Consider the following 26,207-nt stretch of genomic DNA (forward strand, 5'->3'; position numbering starts at 1 on the left):
GCGACCCCGGCAGGTGGAGCTTGCGCGAGGCGGGCCCGGCGCAGGAAGGGCGGGGAGCGTCCGGGCGCCGTCGTCGCGTGACGCGTTTTCAAATCTTTAACCGCCGCGGCTCACGCGTCGGAGCTTGGGCCCCTTCCTGCTGGGAGGCTCGGCGCCGGAACCGGCCCCTCACGGCGGCGCCGCGGCCTGCGCCCGGAGACCCTGGAGCTTTGTGTTCGCGGCTGTCACCGGCGGCACCCGGTGCGGACCCAGCATGTAGGTGCCTGGTGGCTGCCATGAACCTGGAGACCATGAGGATCCACAGCAAGGCGCCCCTCCCGGGTACGGAGCCCCTCCCCCGCCGCGGTCCCTTTAATCCTTTCCTGCTCTGCCGGCTCCACGGTGGATTCCCGGGAGTCGCCCCTGCGGGGGCCTCGGCCGCAGTGACACTTGTGGCTTCTCGGTGGCGCCCTGAAGGCGTTCGGTCTCCGTGAGGGGACAGCGCGGGCCGGGCCCCTCGCGCCCTCCGGGCCGCAGCTGCGACCCCGCAGTCCCAGGGCTGCAAGCTTGAGACAATGCGCGGGTCCCGGACGGCCGAGGCACCCGCCCCACTCATAATTAAAGCTCGTGTGTGTGTGTGCGTGTGTGTGTGAAAGAGAGAGAAACACGCCGTGTTGTTTCCTATTTCAATTGCATCGTATCGATTAAAATAAAAATTCATGATAAAAAGTTTTCCTGAGAGAGATGCATACATGAGTGTCTATTAACCAGGTAATAAGATGCAGGTTGCGTTTGAAAAGTGTATAGAAGTTGCTTGATTCTCATCTCCTTTTCTTTTAAAATAAGGAGATGAATGGTGATGTCCTTTGTGGGCCTGAGTTCCAAATATGTAAGCAAAGTGCATGAATTCGATTATTTAGTTCTTTGTAATACTAGCCAAAACCATGAAACCATAATTTGAGCACTCAGTAACCCTTGAGAATTGGGTTCTTTATTTTAGATACTTTTTTTCTTCTTGCCTAGGTAAATAAGCTGTTAAAATTTTTTTTTTAATTTTTTATTTTTGGTTTTTTCGAGACAGGGTTTCTCTGTGGCTTTGGAGCCTGTCCTGGAACTAGCTCTGTAGACCAGGCTGGTCTCGAACTCACAGAGATCCGCCTGCCTCTGCCTCCCGAGTGCTGGGATTAAAGGCGTAGGCCACCATCGCCCGGCCTAAACTGTTAAATTTTGAAACCCCAGTGTTGAGTTTTCACAGCGCTGCTGACATGAGTATCATGAAGCTACATCCTGAGAAAGTGAGCCTTCCAGAAAGACTGTCGAGTTCCCTGCCTTCAAACAGAAGCAGGTGGTGGTGGCGGTGGGCACACACCTTTAATCCCAGCAGAGGCAGAGTTCAAGGCCAGCCTGGTCTACAAGAGCTAGTTCCCGGACAGGCACCAAAGCTACAGAGAAACCCTGTCTCGAAAAATAAAAAAAAAAAAAAAAAGCAGGAACAAATAATGACTGCATCCCGTCTGGTCAGCCTTTCACCCTATAGAGTAATATTTAGGAACACATTTAGGTTCTAGTTACTTAAGTTGATATAACTAATAATTTTTCCTTTCTGTTAAATTTTGGTCTGCATAAAGCATTACCTGATTTCTTAATCACAGGTGGCATCCAAGACAAAAATGAAAAGAACAGACCGTCCTTGAAATCCCTGAAAACTGATAATAGACTGGAAAAATCCAAATATAAGCCTCTCTGTGGAAAAATATTTTACCTTGACTTGCCTTCTCTCACCGTATGTGAAAAACTACAAAAAGACATAAAGGATCTTGGTGGGGTAAGTGAAAACTGCACACTCCCAAAAAAAGGGGAAAAAATTATATTAGCACTTTATGAAATCATTAAAGAATTTCATTTTTGGAATATTATAGCCATTTAATCAATAGCAGCCTAAAACTATGAGTTGTTTATTAGTGAATCATTTAGGAACTGGGAGTATGCCCAGTGGTTTATAGCACCTGCTGCACATGCGCAGGATTTTCTGTGCTCAAGTCCCAGCACCACAGGACAAAGAAAACAATTTTTAGGCTTTTGGAACCTGCCAAAATGTTCATATTTCTGTGATAACTGGTTAAGTATGAAGGAAAAAGAGGGCTTGGTCCTGGTGACCTGCCTTCCAAATATATCTATGACTTTTGTAATATTGTGTGTGTGCGTGTGTGTGTGTGTGAGAGAGAGAGAGAGAGAGAGAGAGAGAGAGAGAGAGAGAGAGAGAGAGAGAGAGGAGAACTCCTGTGTCAACAGAAGCCCATCATTGGGGGCACAGCAGTTTTGGAGTTATAGTTAAACTGTCTTCCCTGTTACATATATTACTTAGATGATCAGAAAACTTAGACAAAAATCTAAAAGATTTCATATGTGTAATATTAGTATTACCTAAATACTAGCAGATGAGCTTATTATGATTTTTACTGTTCCAAAAGTTTCTCCTGGCTTGGAATTTTGAGTTTCTGAAAGTTTGCCTGTTTCCAGTCTAGAATTCAAAAGAGTAATTCCCAGATTTCTTAGAATTTTTGTTATGTGATATTTTACTTACCTGCCCTTGAAATTTTTCTACTTTTCTTTGCAGAGGATGGATAGAATTTTACTTTGAATATGAAAAAAATTTCACTTTTTGAATGAACTTTATTTTTGCTATCTTGTCAATTACATTCATATACAAATTGCAGCATAACCGGTTACCCCTATTTATTACCTTCATTGTCCTTCCACTCTTGCTCTCCAACTCCCCTGAACTTCCTGCTTTTCTCCTCTTCATTTTGTTGACTCATTATCACATGTTTATGGTAGCGTTTATCATAATGGCTGCACGTATAGAGGTCTTGGTCGATAGACATGCCACCATTGACTGGTCTGTCAAAGGTATGGTATATGTACTTAGTACCTTAGGTATGTGTAAGCATATCTGTTTTTAAACTTAAGTGCTGTCTGGTAATCTCGTTCCCAGAGTAACGTGGTGCACCACCATTCTTTTAATTATTGGTGGCTAACTTCATACTTTCTCAGATATGTTGCCCAGTCTTTAACTTTAGGTCTAAATCACTGATGTTTCGGTTTGTGTTTTTAGCAGTAGATGGCTTCAGACGTTGGTATGTCCATAAGCCTAGTGTGGGAAACATTTAAAAGAGAAGCTGACCACTGCTCCTTTCTCCCCCATCCTCACAGCGCTTCCTAAGCTATGTTCAAGAAACAAATTTTGAATTGCTTCTGCAATAGATAGTAGTTAAGGACGGTTTTGATTTTTTGTGTTATCAGATTTTACTGTCATGGTTTCTAGTATCTCAGTGTACATAATTAAAAGTGTAACATTTATACTTCCGGGGCAACGGAGTTACCATGATCACACAGGTGATTTTCGCAAGATGAGGCTTCTCCGTGGCACTCCAGATGTATGGACACCTGTGATTTCCTCAAATGCTGGAAACTCTGCTGCAAATTTGCGCTATTGGAGATCACAGCTGTACTCTCCCCCTAGAGAAAAAAGTACTGGGCCAGCGAGGTAGCTTGCAAGCAAGGGCATTTGCTGCCTAACCTAATAACCCACGTGATCTTTGGGACCCTAATGGTAAAAAGAGAGAGCCAGGTTCCACACTTCACTAATTTTCTTATTGGGAAGAAGTACTTAGTTGTGGTCTTTAGAATTTCTTTCCTTTAATTCAGTGATGTTGACTTAATTCCTAGATCCAAACTAATTTTGTCAAATAAAATGTTACGTTTTCCCCCAATTTTTAGTTTAATATAACCCTTCTGTCCTTTTTATTATTTACTGTTTCAGATCACCCCAAAAGTGTCACTGTTTAATTGACTAGTTCTGTTTTTTTCTAGTCTTAATAAAAACATGTTATTTATTATCCTGTTGATTTACACAGAACTGTATAGCAGTCAATTTTCACACATATCAAACTTTGTTTCATAGTGTTAAGTAGCTAAAGCAAAGCCATGTAAGGACATAGAGCCAGTTTTGTTAGTGAGACCAATTTAAAGAAAAAGAACAAATAATAGGCCTATTTCTAAATAGTTTAGACTAGAATAAACCATTTGGAGAAAGGTAAGTATAAGGGCAGTTGGATTCATGAATCTGGGAGAGCGGGACCTAAAAATGAGGTGAGCTGAAGTTTCATGAAGTAGCCAACTTTATTCAGAGCACCAGGCAATTTATACTCTGAAGATTAAGTGAAAGGGACTATTATTGGCTCGGGACACCCCAAGACCAAGTTCTCAGCACAAAGATTTATTTGCCCCAGAAGGACAAAGGGCAGGGAATTAGAAGCAAAGACAAGAGATAGAGGACAAAGGGGAAGGGGTATTTGTAGGGTAGAGAGGATGGTAAGGGACTACCTCTGGATAGAGGAGAAAGACGTGGCCTGTAGGAAAATAGAAGTACAACGGGAAACCCTGTGTTAGGATGGGCATATTAATTAGGGTAACCAAACGGGGCTTTTGATTGCTGGACCTTGGTAGTAAACCTTAGGAGGAGGAGGTAGCCAAATGGAAATAGACCTTGATGGCTAGCTTTAGGAATGTAATGTAATGGTTTAGCAAAGCAGAGGGAATACAGGAGAAGGGCAAAGCCTGCCAGAGTCATGTTTGCCATGCTTGGGCTGGCCAGAGTTCCTTCATTAATAAGAATCACAAGGACATGCCAAACATGGCAAAAACCATGTACTAGCCTCAGTACCCCCTCAGGACTCAGAATAGATGTCTATGGCAGGCAAGGATCTGAGGGTAAAAAAAATAAAAAAAATTAAAAAAAAAATAACTCAAGTACATTACCTCTGCATGTTCTTTATTTTGTGTGGGGGTGGGGGGTGAAGTGAAGAGACACGGAGCAGAAGTAGCTAGGAAAAGGGGAAAAGAAGAATAAGGGCTGATCTCCACGAGGTTTTTGGTTTTTACAGACATAGAAAATTCCGTAGGCGAAGACAATGATAATATGCATATCAAAATCAAATACAGCGCAGGTAAAAACTGACAAAGCAGTAGTACTCCAGTAGAGGTGACCCTACCCAGGAAAGAGCCAACATTCAAGGGGAAATACCTGACATCAGAAACCATTAGATAAGGTTACTAAGTATCCCTGAATCTTGAATTCACTCATTCTCCTCATCCAATCTCTTTTGTGATAATCAGCTTTGGGGACGCCCAGATTTGTTTGTTAGTGAAGGTGGAAGCCTGCTGCCTTCCTGCTTAGTGCTTGTCTTCTATAGACATTTATATGTGGTCTGTTAGCAGGTAATTTTGAGGGATTGACTCTGTAAACTTGACTGTTAGAACAAAGACTGAATGTTTTCGCTCTAAGGCCTCCTGGTGTGGGGGAATGGAGCAAGGTTATTCCGCTGCCGTGCAGAGGTTACACTGCTGAGGTGTTCTGGGAATGAATCCCATTTTGAAGGGAAGAATCATAGCTTCGCAAGGTTTTTGCAGATGTGACAGTGACTTTCCCAAAAGACAAGTGTTCCCACAGCTCTGCAAAACAGGTACCCCATAAGTTGTACACTTGTGGGTCTGTCTTTATGAATCTGCCAGCTGTACATTTACTGTATAGTCTTTGGGTTCCAACATCTACCTGGCTTTTGTTTAAGAAATGCAGCATGTATGTATCTCTCTCTGGGCAACGAATAGTATATTTTTTTGCAGACATGAGTACTTTATTATTTTAGTCCAAACACATTCAAAATGGAAACTCAAAAAGGATACTTTCCGCCTGAAACAATTAAACTAGATTCTACCAGCATATAATGCTTAACACATTACAAAATAAAGATGGTAATCCATTGTCTTCTATACTACTAAAGCCAAGGTGGTAAAGCCAGTTTGGTGCAGTAGTGTCATAAGGATAGAATATTACCATCAGAATAAAATAAATCAGCAAGTAACAGTAATGGTAGATGAGTAATGTTTTAGTTTGTCACTGAAAGGGGGACAAAATATTGAAAATCCACAGTTCTGCAGGTGAAGTCACCATGTAAACTTCTCTGTGTGATGTGTTCATGTGTACACATCTGTGGTGTGTAAAGGCTAGATGAAGCTGAATGGCTCTGAGCTCCACTTCTCTCTATTAACCTTAACATCTCTCATCTCTTAGTGGTGTTAACAGTTTCTGTGGGTTACAAGGCAATGTCCTGGATTAGAAATATATATGCTTGTGTCCATGTGTTTCTATGTGTGTGTAAATAGTTACACACACGTACAATAGGAAGAAGGAAATAACGAAAGATAAGTACACTTTGAGGAAAAACCACTGACAATAAAGCTACTTATTTCAAAGTATTTTGAATAAAAGCTTCAAAACTCCAAAGTATTTTTTTAGTACAAACTTCAAGTACTATACTTTATAAAGTCTAAAACTATTTCAAACAAACAAAAAACCTTAGCCTTCTAAAATTAAAACTACAAAAATTTATGTCTACAAAATATATACAATAGTGCAAGACGGTTCCTCAAAAATGGAAGACCTCATTTAAAGGGGAAAGAGACAATAAATTTTACCCATATTGCCCAGCTGACAAAAACAAAATAATTTAATAGCTAGCAAACAGTCACATAGTTCAGAAACAATTGGCTACTATGTCAAGTGTGTGTTTTGTTTTCACTAAGGTAGGACTAACAAGCAGCTTTGAGTGGTCACACTTGTTTACTCTGCTTCTTTCTTGAAACATCAGAAATGTGATAGACACTTATTATTCCAACCCTAATACTGGATAATCTTTGTTATTCTTGTGGTTTACTGGAACCTGCTATAAAGACAGACAGTAAATCGAGCATTTAGAAACATTGCTCGCAGAATTGTTTAAAGATTCATGTAAAAATAAAAGGCTATTGTCCCAGACTTAAATTTAGGAGCCATTCGGGTGCTGATATCAGTTTAAGAACTGTACAAAATTAATGACAATTCTCTGTTCCCCGAATCTTCGGACCTGCCGTTCTTCCCTCTGAAAACCGCAGTTTCCTCACTTAAGTTTACTTGCCATTTTTGGGAATCTGACTGCTTTCAAACTGTGACTAAAATGTACATCAAGTTTGACTTTTCCAAGCATTAAGTGCTAACATTTTATAGTTCATATTTGAGCTAAAAGTCAACAAGATTTACTCAGCTGACTTCCTCTCCCTTCAAACACATGAGACTCCCTCCCACATAGAACATAGAAGATGTTAACTGAAGAAAAGATAAATAGGCATCCATTTTACTGATTTTAAAGATACTACAATTTTTATACATCAATGATTTACTTCAACGTTTTTGCAGCCAGTTGGCTTTGCAGCACAGTGACTGATAACCACACTGCACAGAATCACAGCGAGACTGGGATGATGTGTTGTAGAAGGCACCATCATGGTTATTGCAGTACCAGAAATCAAATCCAGGAAACAGTTTTCATTGTCCACAGCTTAAAGAAAGAAAAGAGGAGGGGTGTGTTGAGCAGCCAGCCATCCCTGTACTTAAGAGGACAAGTTGGAAACTCTTACGCTACAGAGCCGCTAAATCTGGCCTAGTATTTGAGACCACAGCATTTGAAGCTCTCGTTTTTTGTTATTTCATTTATAACTAAATGTTTTCCTTCTGGAATATTTGCAGTCTTGTTAAGGTTGGTGAATGCACATGCTGGCCACAGCAAGCAGATAAAATGCCCTCATGATTTTACAAACTATTCTCTACTGAAAAAGAAGTTGAAAGATATTTTTCCCTGTTATCTCTTGTTGCAGATGTCAATGTTAATGACTTCAAAATACCCGGCAGTGCATTCTAATGAGTATATAACAAGTTATTGTTGGTTTGTGTTGCGGGAAAGCCAAGGAAAAAAAGCAAGATTCTCCAGAACAGGCCCCAACGTTACAGAGAAACCCTGTCTCGAAAAACCAAAACCAAAAAGAAACCATTATGAACACTAGCAGAGCAGTGGCCTCATAACTTCATCATGATCAGTTGCTTCATGCTCCCGCTGTCATACCTTTTTGAATTATTTTCTGAAATAAATAAATAAATAAATAAATAAATAAATAAATAAATAAATACTTTATTAGCTGGTCAGTGAAAATGAATATTGCCTGGGAGAAACGATAACAATTTGCATTTCCCTAAGGTTGCTCCTCTCAGCAGCCAATTCTGAGTTAATATAGCTTAAATTAACATCACAAACTTCATTTTTTTAGCCTCTTAAAACATGTTTACACAGTGTAAGTTTATATGTGTGTGTGTGTGTGTAAGTGTGCACATCTAAGATGTTCAGTCGTAGATGGAAATCAGAGGAGAACCTTACAGGAGTTTGTTTTATCCTTCTGCAATGTTTTTCCAGTTGATTAAACTCTGATCAGGCTTGGCAACATGTGCCAACCCCTTGAGGCCTCTTGCTGACAGACCTTGTTATTGCCTTTTGTGATATGATTCCTGAAGAAGTTAGATTAGATAGAGGTTGCACAAGGTCTCCTTACTGAGTATTAGTTGTTTCTGCTTAGTTCTCAGTCTTCCATGGCAGTTGTGTTTATATGGCATGCATTTTAATAGTACTACTAGTGTTATATGGCATGCATTTTAATAGTACTACTAGTGTTAGTAGACTTAGTTTAATTCTTCTTGAGTGATGAGTGGTCTTAAATAACATTGACTTTGGTACATGTGATACTACAAAGCATGTTGGGCATTTCCTTTTAACAATTTTATGCTTGTAGAATATATTTTTTTCTATGTTTAAGCCTTAGAAAATTTTTTAAACTTAATGATTTAGAACTGTGATTACCAGCTGGTAAGATTAAGTAAAATTTAAAATTCAATAGTCTGGTTATAATAACTACATTTTGGGTGCTTAGTAGCTAGTTTGTGCAATGGTTTTACATGATACAGGCAAAGAACTACTCTGTAGAAAACTTTGTTGGTATAACTCCAGCAAGTCACTTCAGTTTTCATTTCCAAAATACATAGAGAAGTACCCTGGGAGTATATGAGCTACATTATTAGGATAAAGTACTTAAGAATAGTATTTCGCACATGAGAACTACTGGCTTGAAAAAATACAGCTCGAAAAGTACAGATTTGTAAGATACAAATTGCATCAAATTGTAATTTGTGTAATTTTTAAATAGCTTTGGAGTTTTTATTAAAAGTACTTCGTTTTCTTCTAGCGAGTTGAGGAATTTCTCAGCAAAGATATCAGTTATCTTGTTTCAAATAAAAAGGAAGCAAAGTATGCACAAACATTGGGTCGAATTTCTCCGGTACCGAGTCCAGAATCTGCTTATACTGCGGAAACCACCTCACCTCATCCCAGCCACGATGGGAGTTCCTTTAAGTCTCCAGACAGAGTAAGTGTGTTATACATGCTTTGAGACAAGATCTCACTGTGTAACTCTCTCAGGCTGGTCTGGGCTCTCTACATAGCCCAAACTAACCTCAAAATTGTCAGCCCTCCTGCTTCTACCTCTCTGGACTTTGAATAGCAGGCTTATAGCACATAGATGGAGCAGTTATAAAGCTGAAGCTCCATGGCTTCCTCACTGTGCTTAACGTCGGCTCTCTTTTTTTTTTTTTTTTTTTTGGCTCTCTTTTTCTTAATGATGCAGTGTGCTCAAGTCGTACCCTGATTCCATACATACATACATACATACATACACATACACACATACACACTTTTACTTTAGAAGGTAGCTTTGTTTTTGGAATAATTTACAAAATGTTAATAGCCAGTCACTCCTTTGAAGAAATTTGAAAGGAGAGAAAAACAAACTGACCGGTTCCAGCTTACTGCCTGTTTCACACAGTTTACAAGTTAGGCATAATTTTACACATCCAAGAGCTTGGTGAAAAATCAAAACAGTATTTCATGGCAAGTAGAAAATGTGTGTGTAATTACTGTATAAATGTTAGGGCTGCTTTCATGCTTTAGGTAGAATTTTAGTCTGTGGCAAAGATCATGTGACATACAAGGCCTACAAAGGTATTCTGCTTGACCCTTGCATAAACGAAATTATAAATCCATGCTAAAAAATTACTGGCAATACTCTCCTGTCAAGTCATTGCCATTAAGGTGGAAAACAAAAGGAAGGAAAACTAATTGACTTAAATATTTAGAGAGTGAGAGATAAAACACTTAATGTATCTAAATTGTTAGATTGACATATAATTAAGTTGCTGTTTAAAACATACCTTCCTTATCTGTTGGAGCCATATGAAAAGCAGTTTAAATATAGAGCAAAAAGAGATCACTTGAGAAAAGGAGAAGGATGCAGGCTGATTCATAAAAATTGACCCTCTTTGGTCTCATCGGTTTCTTTTTTTGTTCTTGATGTTTTGTTGTTTTCTCCCCTGGGGGGAAAAAGAGGGAAAAAATATTTTTTACATCTGTCTTGCCAAGAGAATGATGAAGTCACCTTTGACCATAAATTTGCTGTGTTCTTAGCTGTTGAGACTTTATATAAACCGAATTTATCTACTTTATTGATTTCCCCTTTCTATCCCTTTCTCCGATGAAGTATTGTATATCTTTATGCTTGCTTTTTCGGTCTTCTTATAGGTGTGTCTGAGCAGAGGAAAGTTATTAGCTGAAAAAGCTGTCAAGGATCATGTGAGTATCAACTTGAAATTGACACTGTGTGGGCTGCAGCTAGAGCTTATTTGGGACGGTGATGGTCTAGCACACATGAGCTCCTTGGCTGTTCATAAGCCAGGCATGGCAAACAGCATATGCCTGTCCTCACAGCATTAGGGAACTAGAGAATGAGACGTTCAAGAGCACCTCAGATACTTAAGAAGTTCAAAACCAGCCAGGACAGGAGACAAGAAGGGGAAGAAAAAAATCTGTGCTAAACTCTCTTTTTGCTTGTTTGGTCTTCTTTTAGGTGTGTCTGATTTTTCTGCGACAGGTTCTTATGTAGTTTAGGCTGGCCTCAAATTTGCTATAGAGCTTGACTTCCAAGTGTTGACATTATAGATATTATTTAAAATGTATCTGTGGGCAAATTAGATGTTTCCGTGGGAAAACAGCTTACTGCCAAAATTAGGACCCAAATGGTGGCAGGAAAGAACTGACTCATAGAAATTGTCCTCTGATTTCCATGTGTGCGTTGATATGTGTACACACACACAAAGACGTGAACATATGGAGGATAAGTAAATGTAATAAAAAGTATTTAACTTGGGCTGGCAGTGAAGTTGGTAAAAATGCCTGCCATGAAAGCCTGAAGACCTAAATTTGGATGCCCGAATCCATAAAAAGTAAAAAGCCAGGCATGGCAGCAGGTGCTTTGAATCCCCAGACGTGGAGTATTTTGGGGGTGGGGGGTGGAACAAGTGAGTCCCTAAAACTTATTGACTATCCTAGCTGAATTAGTGACTGTCAGGTTCAGCAAGTGACTGTTTAAAAGATTAAAAGTGGAGAGTGATTGGAAAAAGACACCTAGCATTAACCTTGGCCTTTGCTTGCACACAGACATTGTACACCCCACATACACGCAGAATTTATAATTAAAATTGCAGATATTCTGAAGATAGTCTTTAATTTTTAATGAGAAAAGCTTAAATTAAGGCATCATCTCATTCTAGCTGAAGCAGAAGCTGCTTCCTGGAGAAACACTCCCATCTTGTGGCCTTCAGAAATATTACTGAAAAACCAAAGTTTGCCACAGTAATTGTTAAGCCAGGCATAATGGGCATACCTTTATTCCTAGCACTTTGAGGAGGAAGAGGCAGGTGGAATTCTGATTTCCAGGCAAGCCAGGCCTACAAAGTGAGACCTTGTCTCAAACAAAACATAGGCATATTTTAATTGGGATTGATTTAAAAATGCCAAAATAGAAAACAAATCCTCATTACTTTAGTAATTCTTTGGTTTTCGAGACAGGGTTTCTCTGTAGTTTTGGAGCCTGTCCTGGAACTAGCTCTCGTAGACCAGGTTGGCCTCGAACTCACAGATACCTGCCTGCCTCTGCCTCCCGAGTGCTGGGATTAAAGGCATCCCCGACCACCACCCAGCACTTTTGTAATTCTTGATTGACACTTACGCATAAACTCTTCAGTGGCATTAACATTGGTATGTCTTTTTTACAATAATAATTTTTTAGATAAATGGGGTTTTTTGTTCTTTTTTTATAGGATTTTATTCCTGCTAATAGCATACTATCAAATGCCTTATCATGGGGAGTAAAGATTCTTCATATTGATGGTAAGGATCTTTTTATAATATTTGTCTGCCCCTTAGTTCTTAATTTTACGTAGTAAAATGTTTGACATTAGGGGGTACCTCTGATGGGAAACCCTTAACCTGCGTTTACTACCACTTGAGATGTCATTGTAAATTACTAACCTTCAGTTCTTCTCTCAACAGACATTAGATACTACATTGAGCAGAAGAAGAAAGAGTTGTGTGCTCTCAAGAAATCAAGTACTTCTGTGAGGGATGCGGTATGTTCTTTTCTTTGTTTTTAAAGTACTGTTAAAAGTAATAGCTTGGTTTTTTTGTGTATATATCTAATAAGTCAAAAAGACTTTGTCAGAATATTTTACGGGTAAGCCTATGTAATGTTTGTCATTGAAGCTTGCATTCATGAAGTGAAAATTGTTTCTGGGGTAATGACGCACAGTTTTCTCATCCTTTTTTTATTCTTTTGTTGCTACTGTTTTTTTTTTTTCTAATAAACCAGAAGCAAACTTTATTTCAGGAAAATAAAAAAATTAAAAAAATAAATCTCCACAGAAAACTTACCAGCTAGCTGAGACCACAGCCAGAGATGGACTTGTAAGGCTGTGGCAAAGACTGGTTTCTGAACTCCTCCTTTTATAGCAAGCATTAGGCAATAACAAAAGAATTTTTGCAATCTCAAGGTAAAACTCGGATACAAATTGCCCTTCGATTTATTTATTTATTTATTTGTTTGTTTATTTAAGATTTCTGCCTCCTCCCCGCCATCGCCTCCCATTTCCCTCCCCCTCCCCCAATCAAGTCCTCCTCCCTCATCAGCCCGAAGAGCAATCAGGGTTCCCTTACTAAGGACCTCCCACCTCCTTCCAGGTCTAGTAAGGTGAGCATCCAAACTGCCTAGGCTCCCCCAAAGCCAGTACGTGCAGTAGGATCAAAACCGACTGCCATTGTTCTTGAGTTCTCAGTAGTCCTCATTGTCCACTATGTTCAGCAAGTCCGATTTTATCCCAGGCTTTTTCAGACCCAGGCCAGCTGGCCTTGGTGAGTTCCCAATAGAACATCCCCATTGTCTCAGTGTGTGGGTGCACCCCTCGCGGTCCTGAGTTCCTTGCTCGTGCTCTCTCTCCTTCTGCTCCTGATTTGGAACTTGACATTTCAGTTCGGTGCTCCAATGTGGGTCTCTGTCTCTGTCTCCTTTCATTGCCTGATGGAGGTTAATATTCAGGAGGATGCCTATGTTTTTCTTTGGGTTCACCTTCTTAGAAGAAAGTATGGAATATATACATATTAGAGTATTACTCAGCAGTAAAAAACAATGACTTCTTGAATTTTGCGTGCAAATGGATGGAAATAGAAAACACTATCCTGAGTGAGGTAAGCCAGACCCAAAAAGAGGAACATGGGATGTACTCACTCATATTTGGTTTCTAGCCATCAATAAAGGACATTGAACCTGTAATTCGTTGCTACTGTTTTTTAAAGAGATACTTTTGTTTATTCTCCAGGAAAACATTTCAAATTAACTTATTACATAAGAAAATCCAAATATTCATTTCATTGGTGGTAGTATATCAAAATCTTGTGCGGACTAGCCAGTTAGTGTCAGTGTAACGTATTTGTTGATGGCTTTATAAAAAGTGATGGAGATAGAGTAGTTTTGTAATTTGGGCCAGTAGGCATCTTACACTTTCTACAACTCCAATAACACTAAGGACTTGTATCTGGGGTTCTGTTGGTTTTGGTTTTCCTGTTTTGTTTTTTCACCTCTTGCAATTGGAAATGGCTACTCAATATCTTTGCATTGACTGGCATTCCACTTTGTCATTTGCATTCTGGTATTGAGTCCACCCAGTAAATTTTGTATCATGAGTACTGTACTTTTCAGTTGTATTGTTTCTGTTTGGCATGTGTGCATGTGTGTGCAAACATTTATGTATCAGCTAAGTTTTGACTAAGGTACTGCCAGTGTTGTGAATTTTCCATATCTATCACAGTAGTTAGACAAAGCTGATTTTGTTTATGCTGTTGCTATTTTTGTTATTATTGTTTGTTTTTCTCTAGACAGAGTCTCACTATGTAGATCAGACTGGCCTCAGACTCACAAAGACCCACCTACCTTTGCCTCTCAAGTGCTGTGATTAAAGGTATGTGCCCCTGTGCCTGGCATTACTGTTGTTTTAACGAATACAGCCATCCAGTTTTTGTTCACAGACTGTGAATTCTCTTCTTATTTTTGTAATTACCAGGTCATTTTAAATCTGTTACGTTTTCAAAGGCTTGCATGCATTTTAAGGGTTGTCTTATATACATACTACATATCGGTTAGTCTGAGGTTTGAGCAGTGATTTGAATTTTAGTTCCATTTCCAAAGCCCTTTCTGTCTTGTACTTTGGATTTATTGATAACATGTGCAAAGTTGAGTTCTGCCCGTCGCATGTGTAGATTTATACAAGGAGTTGGGGATTCCTCTCTCCAGCCTGTTCCTTGAAGCCTCTATTTAAAGATCCCTTCCCCAGCTCTTCTAGTAAGAAACTGGGAATTTCCCATACTACCTACACTACTGTCCATACTACATTTATACCTGGAATGCACAATACCCTTATGACAAACTGGAAGGAAAAAAGGAAAAAAATCCTGAGGCATATTTGGGCTCCTGGGGCCTCTTTGGTTATTTCTCTAGTGAGAAAGATGGAGCTAGGTTACTTTTTTTTTAATATTGATTATTATTGAGCTCTACATTTTTCTCTGTTCCCCTTCCTGCCTCTCCCCTCCCCTTCAACCATCTTCCAAGGTCCCCATGCTCCCGATTTACTCAGGAGATCTTGTCTTTTTCTACTGCCCATGTAGATTAGATCTATATATGTCTCTCTTAGGTCCTCATTGTTGTCTAGGTTCTCTGGGGTTGTGATTTGTAGGCTGGTTTTCTTTGCTTTATGTTTAAAAACCACTTCTGAGTGAGTATATGTGATAATTGTCTTTCTGTATCTGGGTTACCTTTAACTCAGAACAATGTTTTCTAGCTCCATCCACTTGCCTGCAAAATTCAAGATGTGGTTATTTTTTTCTGCTGTGTAATACTCCACTGTGTAAATGTACCACATTTTCCTTATCCATTCTTCCATTGAAGGGCATTTAGGTTGTTTCCAGGTTCTGGCTATGACAAACAATGCTACTATGAATGTAGTTGAGCACATGTCCTTGTGACACTATTGAGCATCCTTTGGATATATACCCAAAAGTTGTATTACTGGGTCGTGAGGAAGGTTGTTTTCTAATTTTCTGAGAAATCACCACACTGACATCCAAAGGGGCTGTACCAGCTTGCACTCCCACCAGCAATGCAGAAGTGTTCCCTTTACCCCACAACCTCTCCAGCATAAGTTTTCATCAGTGTTTTTGATCTTGGTCATTCTTACAGGTGTAAGATGGAATCTCAGAGTTGTTTTGATTTACATTTCTCTGGACTAAGGATGTTGAACATTTTTTTAAGTATCTTTTAGACATTATAGATTCCTCTGAGAGTTCTCTCTTTAGGTCTGTACTCCATTTTTATTATTTGATTATTTGATCTTTTGATGACCAATTTCTTGAATTCTTTATATATTTTAGCGATCAGACCTCTGTCTGATGTGTGGTTAGTGAAGATCTTTTCCCATTTTGTAGGCTGTTGTTTTGTCTTGTTGACTGTATCCTTTGTTTACAGAAGCTTTTCAGTTTCAGGAGGTCCCATTTATTAATTGTTTCTCTCAGTGTCTGTGCTACTGGGGTTATATTTAGGAAGTGGTCTCCTGTGCCGATGCATTCAAGTGTACTTCCCACTTTCTCTTCTATAAGGTTCAGTGTGTCTGGCTTTATGTTGAGGTCTTTGATCCATTTGGACTTGATTTTTTTTGCATGGTTGATAGATATGGCTCTATTTTCATTCTTCTACATGTTGATATCCAGTTATGCCAGCACCATTTGTTAAATATGCTTTTTTTCCCATTTGATATTTTTTACTTCTTTGTCAAAAATGAGGTGTTTGAAGATGTGTGGATTAATAATATCTTTGATTCTGTTCCATTGGTCCTCCTATCTGTTTTTATGCTAATACCAGGCTGTTTTGTACAGACTGTTGCTCTGTAGTAAAGTTTGAAGTTAGAGATTGTGATGCCTTCAGAAGTTCTTTTATTGTACAGCATTGTTTTAACTATACAGAATTTTGTTTTGGGGGTTTTTTTTTTTACTTTTTCATATGAAGTTGAGTACCTTTCTTTCGAGATTGGTGAAGAATTTTGCTGGGATTTTGATAGGCATAGCATTGAATCTGTAGATTGCTTTTGGTAAGAAGCCATTTTTACTATGTTAATTCTGCCTACCCAAGAGCATGGGAGATCTTTCCATTTTCTGGTGTCTTCTACAGTTTCTTTCTTCAAAGATTTAAAGTTCTTGTCATATAAGTCTTCCACTTGTTTGGTTAGAGATACTATGAGATAGATATTTTATGCTATTTGTGGCTATTGTGAAGGGTGATACTTTATGATTTCTTTCTCAGCCCATTTATCATCTGTCTACAGGAGGGCTATTTTTTTTTTGTTTTTTTTTTTGTTTGTTTGTTTGGTTGGTTAGGTTTTTTTTTTTTTTTTTTTTTTTTTTTTTTTTTTTTTTTGGAGTTAATCTTGTATCCTGCTGCATTACTGAAAGTGTTTATGAGTTGTAGAAGTTCCTTGGTAGAATTTTTGGGGTCGCTTATGTAAACTATCATATCAGCAAACAGTGAGAATTTGACTTCTTCTCTTCCAATTTGTAGCCCCTTGATCTCCTTTTGTTGTCTTATTGCTCTAGCTAGGACCTCAAGAACTATATTGAATAGATAAGGAAAGAGTGGACAACCTTGTCTTGTTCCTGATTTCAGTGGGATCATTGGGAGTTCCTCTCCATTTAGTTTGATGTTGGATATTGGTGTGCTCTATATTGCCTTTATTATGTTTAGGTATATACCTTGTATCCCTACTCTCTCCAAGATCTTTATCATAAAGGGATGTTGTATTTTGTCAAAAGCTTTTTGGGCATCTAATGAGATGATCTTGTGGTTTTTATTTTTTAGTTTGTTTACATGGTAGATTACATTGACAGATTTTCGTATATTGAACCATCCCTGCATCTCTGGGATGAAGTTGACTTGATCATGGTGGATGATGGTTTTGATGTGTTCTTGGATTCGATTTGCCAGTATTTTATTTAGTGTTTTTGCATCAATGTTCATGAGTGAGACTGGTCTATTATTCTCTTTCTTAGTAATGTCTTTCTGTGATTTGGGTATCAGGGTAATTGTAGCCTCATAAAAAGAGTTTGACAATGTTCTTTCTGTTTCTATTGTGTGGAATAATTTGAGGAGAAATCTTGTAGAATTCTGAGCTAAAACCATCTGGTCCTGGGCTTTTATTGGTTGGGAGACTTTTGATGACTATTTCTATTTCTTCAGCAGTCTGTTTAATTTGCTTATCTGGTCTTGATTTAATTTTGGTAAGTGATATTTATCCAGAAAGTTGTCCGTTTCCTTTAAGTTTCCCAATTTTGTGGAGTACAGGTTTTCTAGATACGACCTGATGATTCTCTGTTTTTCCTCCATGTTGTTGTCTATTTTGTTGATTTTCTCAAAGAACCAGCTCTTTGTCTCATTGATTCTTTGTATTGTTTTCTTTGTTTCTGTTTTGTTGATTTTAGCTCTCACTTTGATTATTTCCTGCCATCTTTATGTAGGCATTTAGTGATACGAACTTTCCTCTTAACACAGCTTTTATTGTATCCCATAAATTTGGGTATGTTGTGTGCTTATTTTCATTGAATTTTAGGAAGCCTTTTTTTTCTTCCTTGACCAATTGATGATTCAAGTGAGCATTTAATTTCCATGTGTTTGTGAGTTTTCTGGAATTAGTATTGCTGTTGACTTCTAGTTTTAAGCCATGGTAATCTGATAAGGTATATAGGGTTATTCCAATTTTTTTTGTATTTGTTGAGTTTTGTTTTGTTACCGAGTATATGGTCAATTTTTGGGAAGGTTCCATGGGGTGCTTAGAAGAAGATATATTCTTTTCTGTTGGATGGAATATTCTATAGATGTCTCTTAAGTCTATTTGAGTCATAACATCTGTTAGTTCTCTTATTTCTCTGTTCATTTTTTGTCTTACTGACCTGTCTAGTGGTGAGAGGGGAGTGTTAGTCTCCCATTATTAGTATGTGGGGTTTAATGTGTGATTTAAGATTCAGAGTGTTTCTTTTACATATGAGGGTGCCCTTGTATTTGGGGGCATATATGTTCAGTATTGAAATTTTCTCTTGATGGATTTTTCCTGCGACTAATATGAAATGACCTTCTTTGTCTCTTTTGATTTCAGTTTGAAGTCTATTTTGTTAGATATTAGGATAGCTACACCTGCTTGTAGGTACATTTGATTGGAATATTTTTTTCCCAACCCATTACTCTGAGGTGATGTCTGTCTTTGAGGCTGAGGTGTGTTTCTTGTATGCAGAAAAAGGATGGATTCTATTTTTGTGTCCAATCTGTTAGCCTGTGCCTTTTTTTTTTCAGTTTTTTTTTTATTGAGAAAAGGAAGGAAAAAAAAAACAAGTTTCCACCTCCTCCCAGCCTCCCATTTCCCTCCCCCTCCTTCCACCCTTCTCCCCCTCCCCGCACTCCTTTCCCCCTCCCTCTCCAGTCCAAAGAGCAGTCAGGGTGCCCTGTCCTGTGGTAAGTCTTAGGTCCTCCCCCCTCCGTCCATATCTGGAAGGTGAACATCCAAACTGGCTAGGCTCCCACAAAGCCAGCACATTAAGTAGGATCAAAACCCCTTGCCATTGTCCTTGGCTTCTCATCAGCCCTCATTGTTCGCCATGTTCAGAGAGTCCAGTTTTATCCCATGCTTTTTCAGTCACAGTCCAGCTGGCCTTGGTGAGCTCCCAGTAGATCAGATCCACTGTCTCAGTGGGTGGGTGCACCCCTTGTGGTCCCAACTTCTTTGCTCAGGTTCTCCCTCCTTCTGCTCCTCATTGGGACCTTGAGAGCTCAGTCCAGTGCTCCAGTGTGGGTCTATGTCTCTATCTCCATCCATCACCAGATGAAGGTTCTATGGTGATATGCAAGATATTCGTCATTATTGCTATAGGATAGGCTCATTACAGGTTCCCTATCCTCAGCTGCCCAAGGAACTAACTGGGGACATCGCCTTGGGCTCCTGGGAGCCACTCTAGGTTCAAGTCTCTTGCCAACCCTAAGGTGGCTCCCTTATCTAAGAATTGTGCTTCCATGCTCCCCTATCCAACCTTACTTTATCCCAATCATCCTTTTTCCCCAAGTTCCCCCCATCCTCCCCTTCTCCCTTTTCTCTCCCCATTTCCCCTTACCCCCATCCCATCCCACCCCCAAGATCCCAATTCTCACCCCGGCAATTTTGTCTACTTCCCATAGCCAAAAGGATAACTATATGTTTTTCCTTGGGTTCACCTTCTTACTTAGCTTCTTTAGGTTCGCCAATTGTAGACTCCGTGACCCTTATTTATGGCTAGAAACCAATTATGAGTGAGTACATCCCATGTTCATCTTTTTGGGTCTGGGTTACCTCACTCAGTATAGTGTTTTCTATTTCCATCCATTTGCTCCCCCATACCTGTTCCTGTGTAGTTTGCTGTCTAAGGTCTGTTCTGGCCCAGGTCGCTGGTTCAGTCCTGGTCTGCAAAAGTCCCTGGACTGGATCCGCTCCTGCTCCTGTGGAGCTTGCTTTCTCAGGCTCACTCCAGCCTAGGTAGCTGGTTCAGTGCAGAGTTAGTTTAGTTTTTGAGTCATTCACTCAGACACCTTTATGACTGGAGGTCCACATTTGACACAATCTTCACAATCTGCTTCCTGCTTAAAAATTTTATATGCCTACCTACTTGCTTATTGAATGGTGTCCAGAGTTTTGTTATAGCCAGCGGATTATAATTATTTATTTCTTATAGCTCCAAACTGTACCCTTTTCTTCATATGTTGAAGGCTAAGACCTAACCTAGAATGCAAGGGATGAAAATAGAGCTGGACTGCGAGGCCCTGTGTTCAGTACAATCATCTCAGTAAAGAATGTCAGTAGGACTGAGTTCAGTACAATCACCTCAGTAAAGAATGTCAGTAGGACTGAGTTCAGTACAATCACCTCAGTAAAGAATGTCAGTAGGACTGAGTTCAGTACAATCGCCTCAGTAAAGAATGTCAGTAGGACTGTGTTCAGTACAATCACCTCTGTAAAGAATGTCAGTAGGACTGAGTTCTGTACAATCACCTCAGTAAAGAATGTCAGTAGGACTGAGTTCTGTACAATGATCAAGATCTTGAGTTCTTGAGTAGTGTTCAGTGTATTTGACTCAACTGATGTTAAGAAGCAAGATTTTTGAAAAATAACCACCCACTTTGATATAGTATTTTTCCTATGGATTTTTTTCTCTTGACAGTACTGAACCATTGTCTGTGCAGTTTTTGCTGTTTTTAAACCCAGTATTTTCACTGCATTTTTTTCTCTTTTTTTAAAGGGAAAAAAAGCTGGTACTGGAATACAAAAGGCAAGAAGTAAGTATTCTGGTAACAATGTTTAATTTTCTTTTAGAGAGCAGAAAAAAAATATATGAAGATTGAAGCTTGGGATGCTTAATTCTGTAGTAGGGCCCTTATCCCAGATACATGAAGCCCTGGAATGAATTTCCAGTATATCCAAATATACATACTTGCAAAGATTTTCTAAGATAGTCAATAGTTCTTTAAATGATTTATTTGAGGATTTCTTAGTAATTTTTAGGACATGAATTCTATGACAGCCTGACACTTATCACTACCCTACTCTGTGTTAGTGGTTATTTTGGGTTTTGCTTTTGTATTTTAAGATACTTGTTTTATGATGTGTGTGGGAAGGGGTTATGAGTACATTAGTACAAGTACCCAAAGAAGCCAGAAGAGGTTGTTGGGTCCCTTGGAGCTGGAGTTACAGGCAGAGATGAGTCTCACCTGGCGTAGATACAGGAAACTGGACTCCTCTGGTCTTCTAGGAGACCGTTATGTGATCTTCACTGCTGAACTCTCTCTCCAACCCCCAAATTAATATTTTTAAGAACATTTTTTTAAAACTTATTAAGGTTCCAGGAGAAACAATTATTCAAACCCATTTACTGTGATAAATATAAGACAATGCTTTGAGATAGTTTTGCAGTGTGAAAATACCAGCACCATTCAGTTTAAAAATCTTGTATGGCTGGCTATGATGGCACCTGTCTACTCTAACATTGCAGTCCAGGGCTGGAGTATGAGCAGTTCCTGCCAGGCTGGGCTACAGTGGAGACAGTCTGTCTTACAGACCCAGACAAATTCTCAGAATATGATAGATCTGGCATATGGGGTGGTGGTATTGGAAAATATTATTGCATCAGGGCTACACTTCTGCTCTATAGGTAGAGTCTGCAAGTGTCTAATGGTTTTCTCTTCTTAAGCAGGGAGACTCAGAAAGCCTTTTTTAAAGGTTGAAGATGTGAACCGGTAAGTGTCAAAGCCCAGTGTGGGGAAGGAGAGTTGGTATTAGAGAGAAAATCTCATTAGACTTATTTCTATTAATATGTTTGCTTCCCTTATATGATGATGATATCTACCTAGAGCATTAATTCACTTGCGTTCAACTGAATTTAGTTTCCTCCTATGTAGATTCAGAGTATCTGCTCTAAGCTAATCATAAAACCATCTCTTTTATTATTTTAGATAATCTCTCTGGCTAAATTCAGTATCATTAGTTTGGACAATCATTAAAAATTTCCTCTATAATTGTGGGGGGATTACTAATACTGCTTGGAAACATAAAGCCTAAATATGATGTCTACAGTAATAGCTTCCCAAACTCTTACAGTTTCTGAGATGGTCTTTTTTTTTTTTTTTAAATTTATTTATTTATTGAGGATTTCCGCCTCCTCCCCGCCACCACCCCCCGACAATGGGGATGTTCTTTCGGGAATTCACCAAGGCCAGCTGGCCTGAGTCTGAGATGGTCTTAATGAAATCAACAGAGCTAAGTTAGATTACTTTCTCTTTGCTCTCTTACCTTTTTGGCCAAGTAATTTTTGTTCAATTACCTTTTTGTAATTCTCTTGGGTGTTTACTGAGGTGACTAAATGGTTGAAAGCTTCTTTTTAAAACTGTGTTATGGGGCTGGAGAGATGGTTCAGTGGTTAAGAATGGTGGCAGTTCTTTCAGGTAATGTGAGTTTAATTCCTGGCATGCTTGTTGAATGGTTCATAATCACCTGTAACTCCCATGCTGAGGGATCTGATGCCCTGTTCTGGTGTTCTTGACACCCACATACATGCATACACAAGTAAATAATAAAATCTTTATGATACATAAAATTGTAAATGTGTTATTGTGAAGAAAAAGTACAATTTTTCTTCTAGCTTTGATGGTAACCTAACATGCCTCGGGAGGATTTCATTCTAGTCCATTCTGATCAGCATAGCAAGATCCTGCCACAAAATTAAGTAATGGGTCAGATATCCTATAATCATAGACTGTACTAGAAGATTTAATAGTGTGGATAACTCTACCTTAGTGTGTGGTCCTGGATTTTATAAAACAGGCTTGGGTCTGGAGAGATGACTCAGTGGTTAAGAGCACTGGCTGCTATTCCAGAGGACCAGAGTTCAATTCCCAGCACCCACAGGCAGCTAACAATTGTCTGCAACTCCAGTCCCGAGGAGATGTGATGCATTTTGTTGGCCTACATGGACACTACATGTATATGATGCAGAGATGTACATTCAGGCAAGCACCTATACACATAAAAATAAATAAAAATTAAATAGATTAAAAAGAATGATAAAGAAGCCAGGCAGTAGTGCCACACACCTTTGATCCCAGCACTTGGGAGGCAGAGACAGGTTTATCTTTGGGTTTGAGGTCAGTCAGTCTGATCTACAGAGCTAGTTCCAGGACAGTCAGAGCAATACAGTGAGACCCTATCTCTAAAAATAAATAAATAATGATTTTTTGAAAGCAGGCTGATCAAGCCACAGGCAGCGAGCCAATAGGCAGTGTTCCTTAATGGCTTCTACTTCAGTTTTTGCCACCAGATTCCTGCCTTGAGTTTCAGCTCTGCCTTCTCTTCATGATGGCCTGTGATTAGAACATGTAAGCAAAAATAAACCCTTTCCTCTTTAAGTTGCTCCTGGTCATAATGTTTTATCATAGCAATAGAAACCCTAAGACAGTAATATAAAGATTTACCCAATAAATGGAAGAAGGCAAGTCATATATATAGTATGGAGTTAGTATCCAGAATACAAAAATAATCCCTACAGCCAAAAGAAAAATAAAATATACTAGAGAAATGCATATCCAAATCAGAGTGAGACTTAGAGTTAGGGTGGTTCTATATGTATCTCAGAAACATAGAAATAGCCAAAAGGTATAAGCAACCCCAGTCCATCAGCAAATGTGTGAATATGTGAGGTGTGCAAGATACAGATCTGTGTGTGTTCTGACGATAAAATGTTTTAAAGAATGAAATTCCAGCATGCCACAACATGGATTAGCCTTCCAGACATCATCCTAAGAAGTTGCATTAGTCCATGTATCTAATAAAGCATTCAGAATACTCAGATTTTAGTCACTGAGTCAGCAGAGGCCTTGAGGGAAACAGTTATTGTTCATTGAGTAGGGTTTTCGATTTAGCAAGGTAAGCACTTGAGTGATTTCACAACCTCACTTAATGCTTAATATGACTAAACCATACAGTTTCAAATAGTATCTATCTAGAACAGTGGTTCTCAACCTGTGGGTCACAGCAACCCATGAACCTTTTCACCGGCGTCATCTAAACCATTGGCAAACATGAGTATTTACATTAAAATTAATAACAATAGCAAAATTACAGTTATGAAGCAACAACAAATAATTCTGTGGTTGGGGTCACTGATGTAGAGGGTGGAGTAGTTGATTCCACAAGTTAATGCTTAATGTGGCTAAACTGTACAGTTTCAAAAGTTAAGGTGATAGGTGTTTTGGTATGTTTTAAATGACGTTTTTTCAGTGGGAGGATCTGGGAGGCAATAAGGGAGGAAAAACTGTGATTAGAATATTGTATAAAAAAGTTATTTTCAATTTTAAAAAGTTTTTTAAATGTAACAGAACAGGCCTACAACCCAGGTGGCGGTGGCAGCACACACCTTTTAATGCTAGCACTAGGGAGGCAGAAACAGGTAGATCTCTGAGTTCAAGGCCAGCCTGGTTGAATTCCAGGATAGACTACACAGAGAAAACCTGTCTTGAATCCCGGCACACACACCCAAAAAAGAGAAGAAAAGAACAGGCCTACAATTGATTCTTTGAAAGGAAGATGACCCCTAGCAAGTCTCAATTGTTTATTTTAGATTGAGGTGAATTACATACTTTTGAAATACAAGACTTTAAAACCTTTCTTTCATTCTAGAGAAACTCATATATCTGTCTTTATTCCTTTAGGACTTATAGACCGTTCTACCTTCAGCTGACCAATATGCCTTCCATAAACTGCTCTACTCAGAAGCCTTGCAGCCCATTTGACATAGATAAGCCATCCAGCATCCAGAAGCAAGCTCAGCCTAAACCCAGGTTGGCTTGAAACTTTATTTTTTGAAGAAATGCTATTTAAGCTATTTAGATTCTCAATTATTGCCTTTTTTTCACTTCATAATCAGTTGGGGTATCATATTTTGTACCATGGTAGTGTTATGTGTGCTTGTTTTTTCAGTGAATATTTGTAATGCCTCTTTGCTACATTTAGTTTAAATCTAATTGCATTATTTAGAAAATATTAGATAAGAAATGGGCTCAAATATGAAACCTATTTCTCTTGACCATTTGAACTGTTCTTCAGAGCAGCCATTACTTTTGTTTTTATATTTCTTGAAATGTCCTTAAAGGTATTTGCTTTTACAAGTTTCTGATTATGGCAGATTCTACATATGATAGTTTTAAGAAAATAAATTTTTAAGTTATTCATTGAGTTTAGCAGTAATTTTGTTACCATATATTTCTATTACTAGAATTAATACAGATGGCGATAAATGTGGTGGAACCCCAGTTCAACTCCAATTGAAGGAAAAGAGAAAAAAAGGATATTGTGAATGCTGCTTACAAAAATATGAAGATCTCGAAACTGTAAATGTCATTTTACACTTGGGATTGGTATTTCTAAAAGCGTAAAAACATTTTTATGTTTAAATCTTGCCTTACTGTTCTGATTTTACTTTAGAGCATGATGGAAAGATATTCTTTGGTAGAAACCTCTTGCTTAATGATTATCATAGGGATGGAACTCAGAGCTTTACACATTATGGGCACCTGCATCAGCACTGAAGTTTAACCTGAAGCAGTTGAAGTTTTTTTTTTTTAATTTATTTATTTATTAAAGATTTCTGCCTCCTCCTCGCCACCGCCTCCCATTTCCCTCCCCCTCCCCCGATCAAGTCCCCCTCCCTCATCAGCCCAAAGAACAATCAGGGTTCCCTGACCTATGGGAAGTCCAAGGACCACCCACCTCCATCCAGGTATAGTAAGGTGAGCATCCAAACTGCCTACGCTCCCCCAAAGCCAGTACATACAGTAGGCTCAAAAATCCATTGCCATTGTTCTTGAGTTCTCAGTAGTCCTCATTGTCCACTATGTTCAGCAAGTCCGATTTTATCCCATGCTTTTTCAGACCCAGGCCAGCTGGCCTTGGTGAGTTCCCAATAGAACATCCCATTGTCTCAGTGTGTGGGTGTACCCCTCGCGGTCCTGAGTTCCTTGCTCGTGCTCTCTCTCCTGCTCCTGATTTGGAACTTGAGATTTCAGTTCGGTGCTCCAATGTGGGACTCTGTCTTAGTCTCCTTTCATCGCCTGATGAAGGTTAATATTTAGGAGGATGCCTATGTTTTTCTTTGGGTTCACCTTCTTATTTAGCTTCTCTAGGATGGTGAATTATAGGCTCAATGTCCTTTATTTATGGCTAGAAACCAAATATGAGTGAGTACATCCCATGTTCCTCTTTT

The 26,207-nt window shown here is 39.0% G+C and overlaps 1 protein-coding gene and 1 non-coding gene across 3 annotated transcripts in view; both read left to right on the forward strand.

The window, feature by feature from the left end:
- Positions 1 to 160: 160 nt before the first annotated feature.
- The window catches only part of Dbf4 (DBF4 zinc finger), a 35,537-nt gene continuing 9,490 nt past the window's right edge, over positions 161 to 26,207 (forward strand). The window contains exons 1-10 of one of the 2 annotated variants that reach the window (XM_005358288.3): positions 161 to 321; positions 1,632 to 1,804; positions 9,145 to 9,324; positions 10,533 to 10,583; positions 12,110 to 12,179; positions 12,342 to 12,418; positions 20,697 to 20,733; positions 21,645 to 21,690; positions 24,658 to 24,786; positions 25,221 to 25,335. In XM_005358288.3, the coding sequence (XP_005358345.1) occupies positions 276 to 321; positions 1,632 to 1,804; positions 9,145 to 9,324; positions 10,533 to 10,583; positions 12,110 to 12,179; positions 12,342 to 12,418; positions 20,697 to 20,733; positions 21,645 to 21,690; positions 24,658 to 24,786; positions 25,221 to 25,335 (924 nt within the window). In that variant the 5' untranslated portion in view covers positions 161 to 275. The remainder of the gene's footprint in view (positions 322 to 1,631; positions 1,805 to 9,144; positions 9,325 to 10,532; positions 10,584 to 12,109; positions 12,180 to 12,341; positions 12,419 to 20,696; positions 20,734 to 21,644; positions 21,691 to 24,657; positions 24,787 to 25,220; positions 25,336 to 26,207) is intronic. The other variant, XM_005358289.3, reaches the window with a different exon arrangement.
- On the forward strand, positions 3,339 to 3,497 carry LOC113457423. The gene has a single exon (XR_003378000.1). It is a non-coding gene; the product is annotated as a U1 spliceosomal RNA (small nuclear RNA).

The sequence above is a fragment of the Microtus ochrogaster genome, chromosome 26 (assembly GCF_000317375.1).
Source record: "Microtus ochrogaster isolate Prairie Vole_2 chromosome 26, MicOch1.0, whole genome shotgun sequence".
In the NCBI taxonomy this organism is placed as follows: domain Eukaryota; kingdom Metazoa; phylum Chordata; class Mammalia; order Rodentia; family Cricetidae; genus Microtus; species Microtus ochrogaster.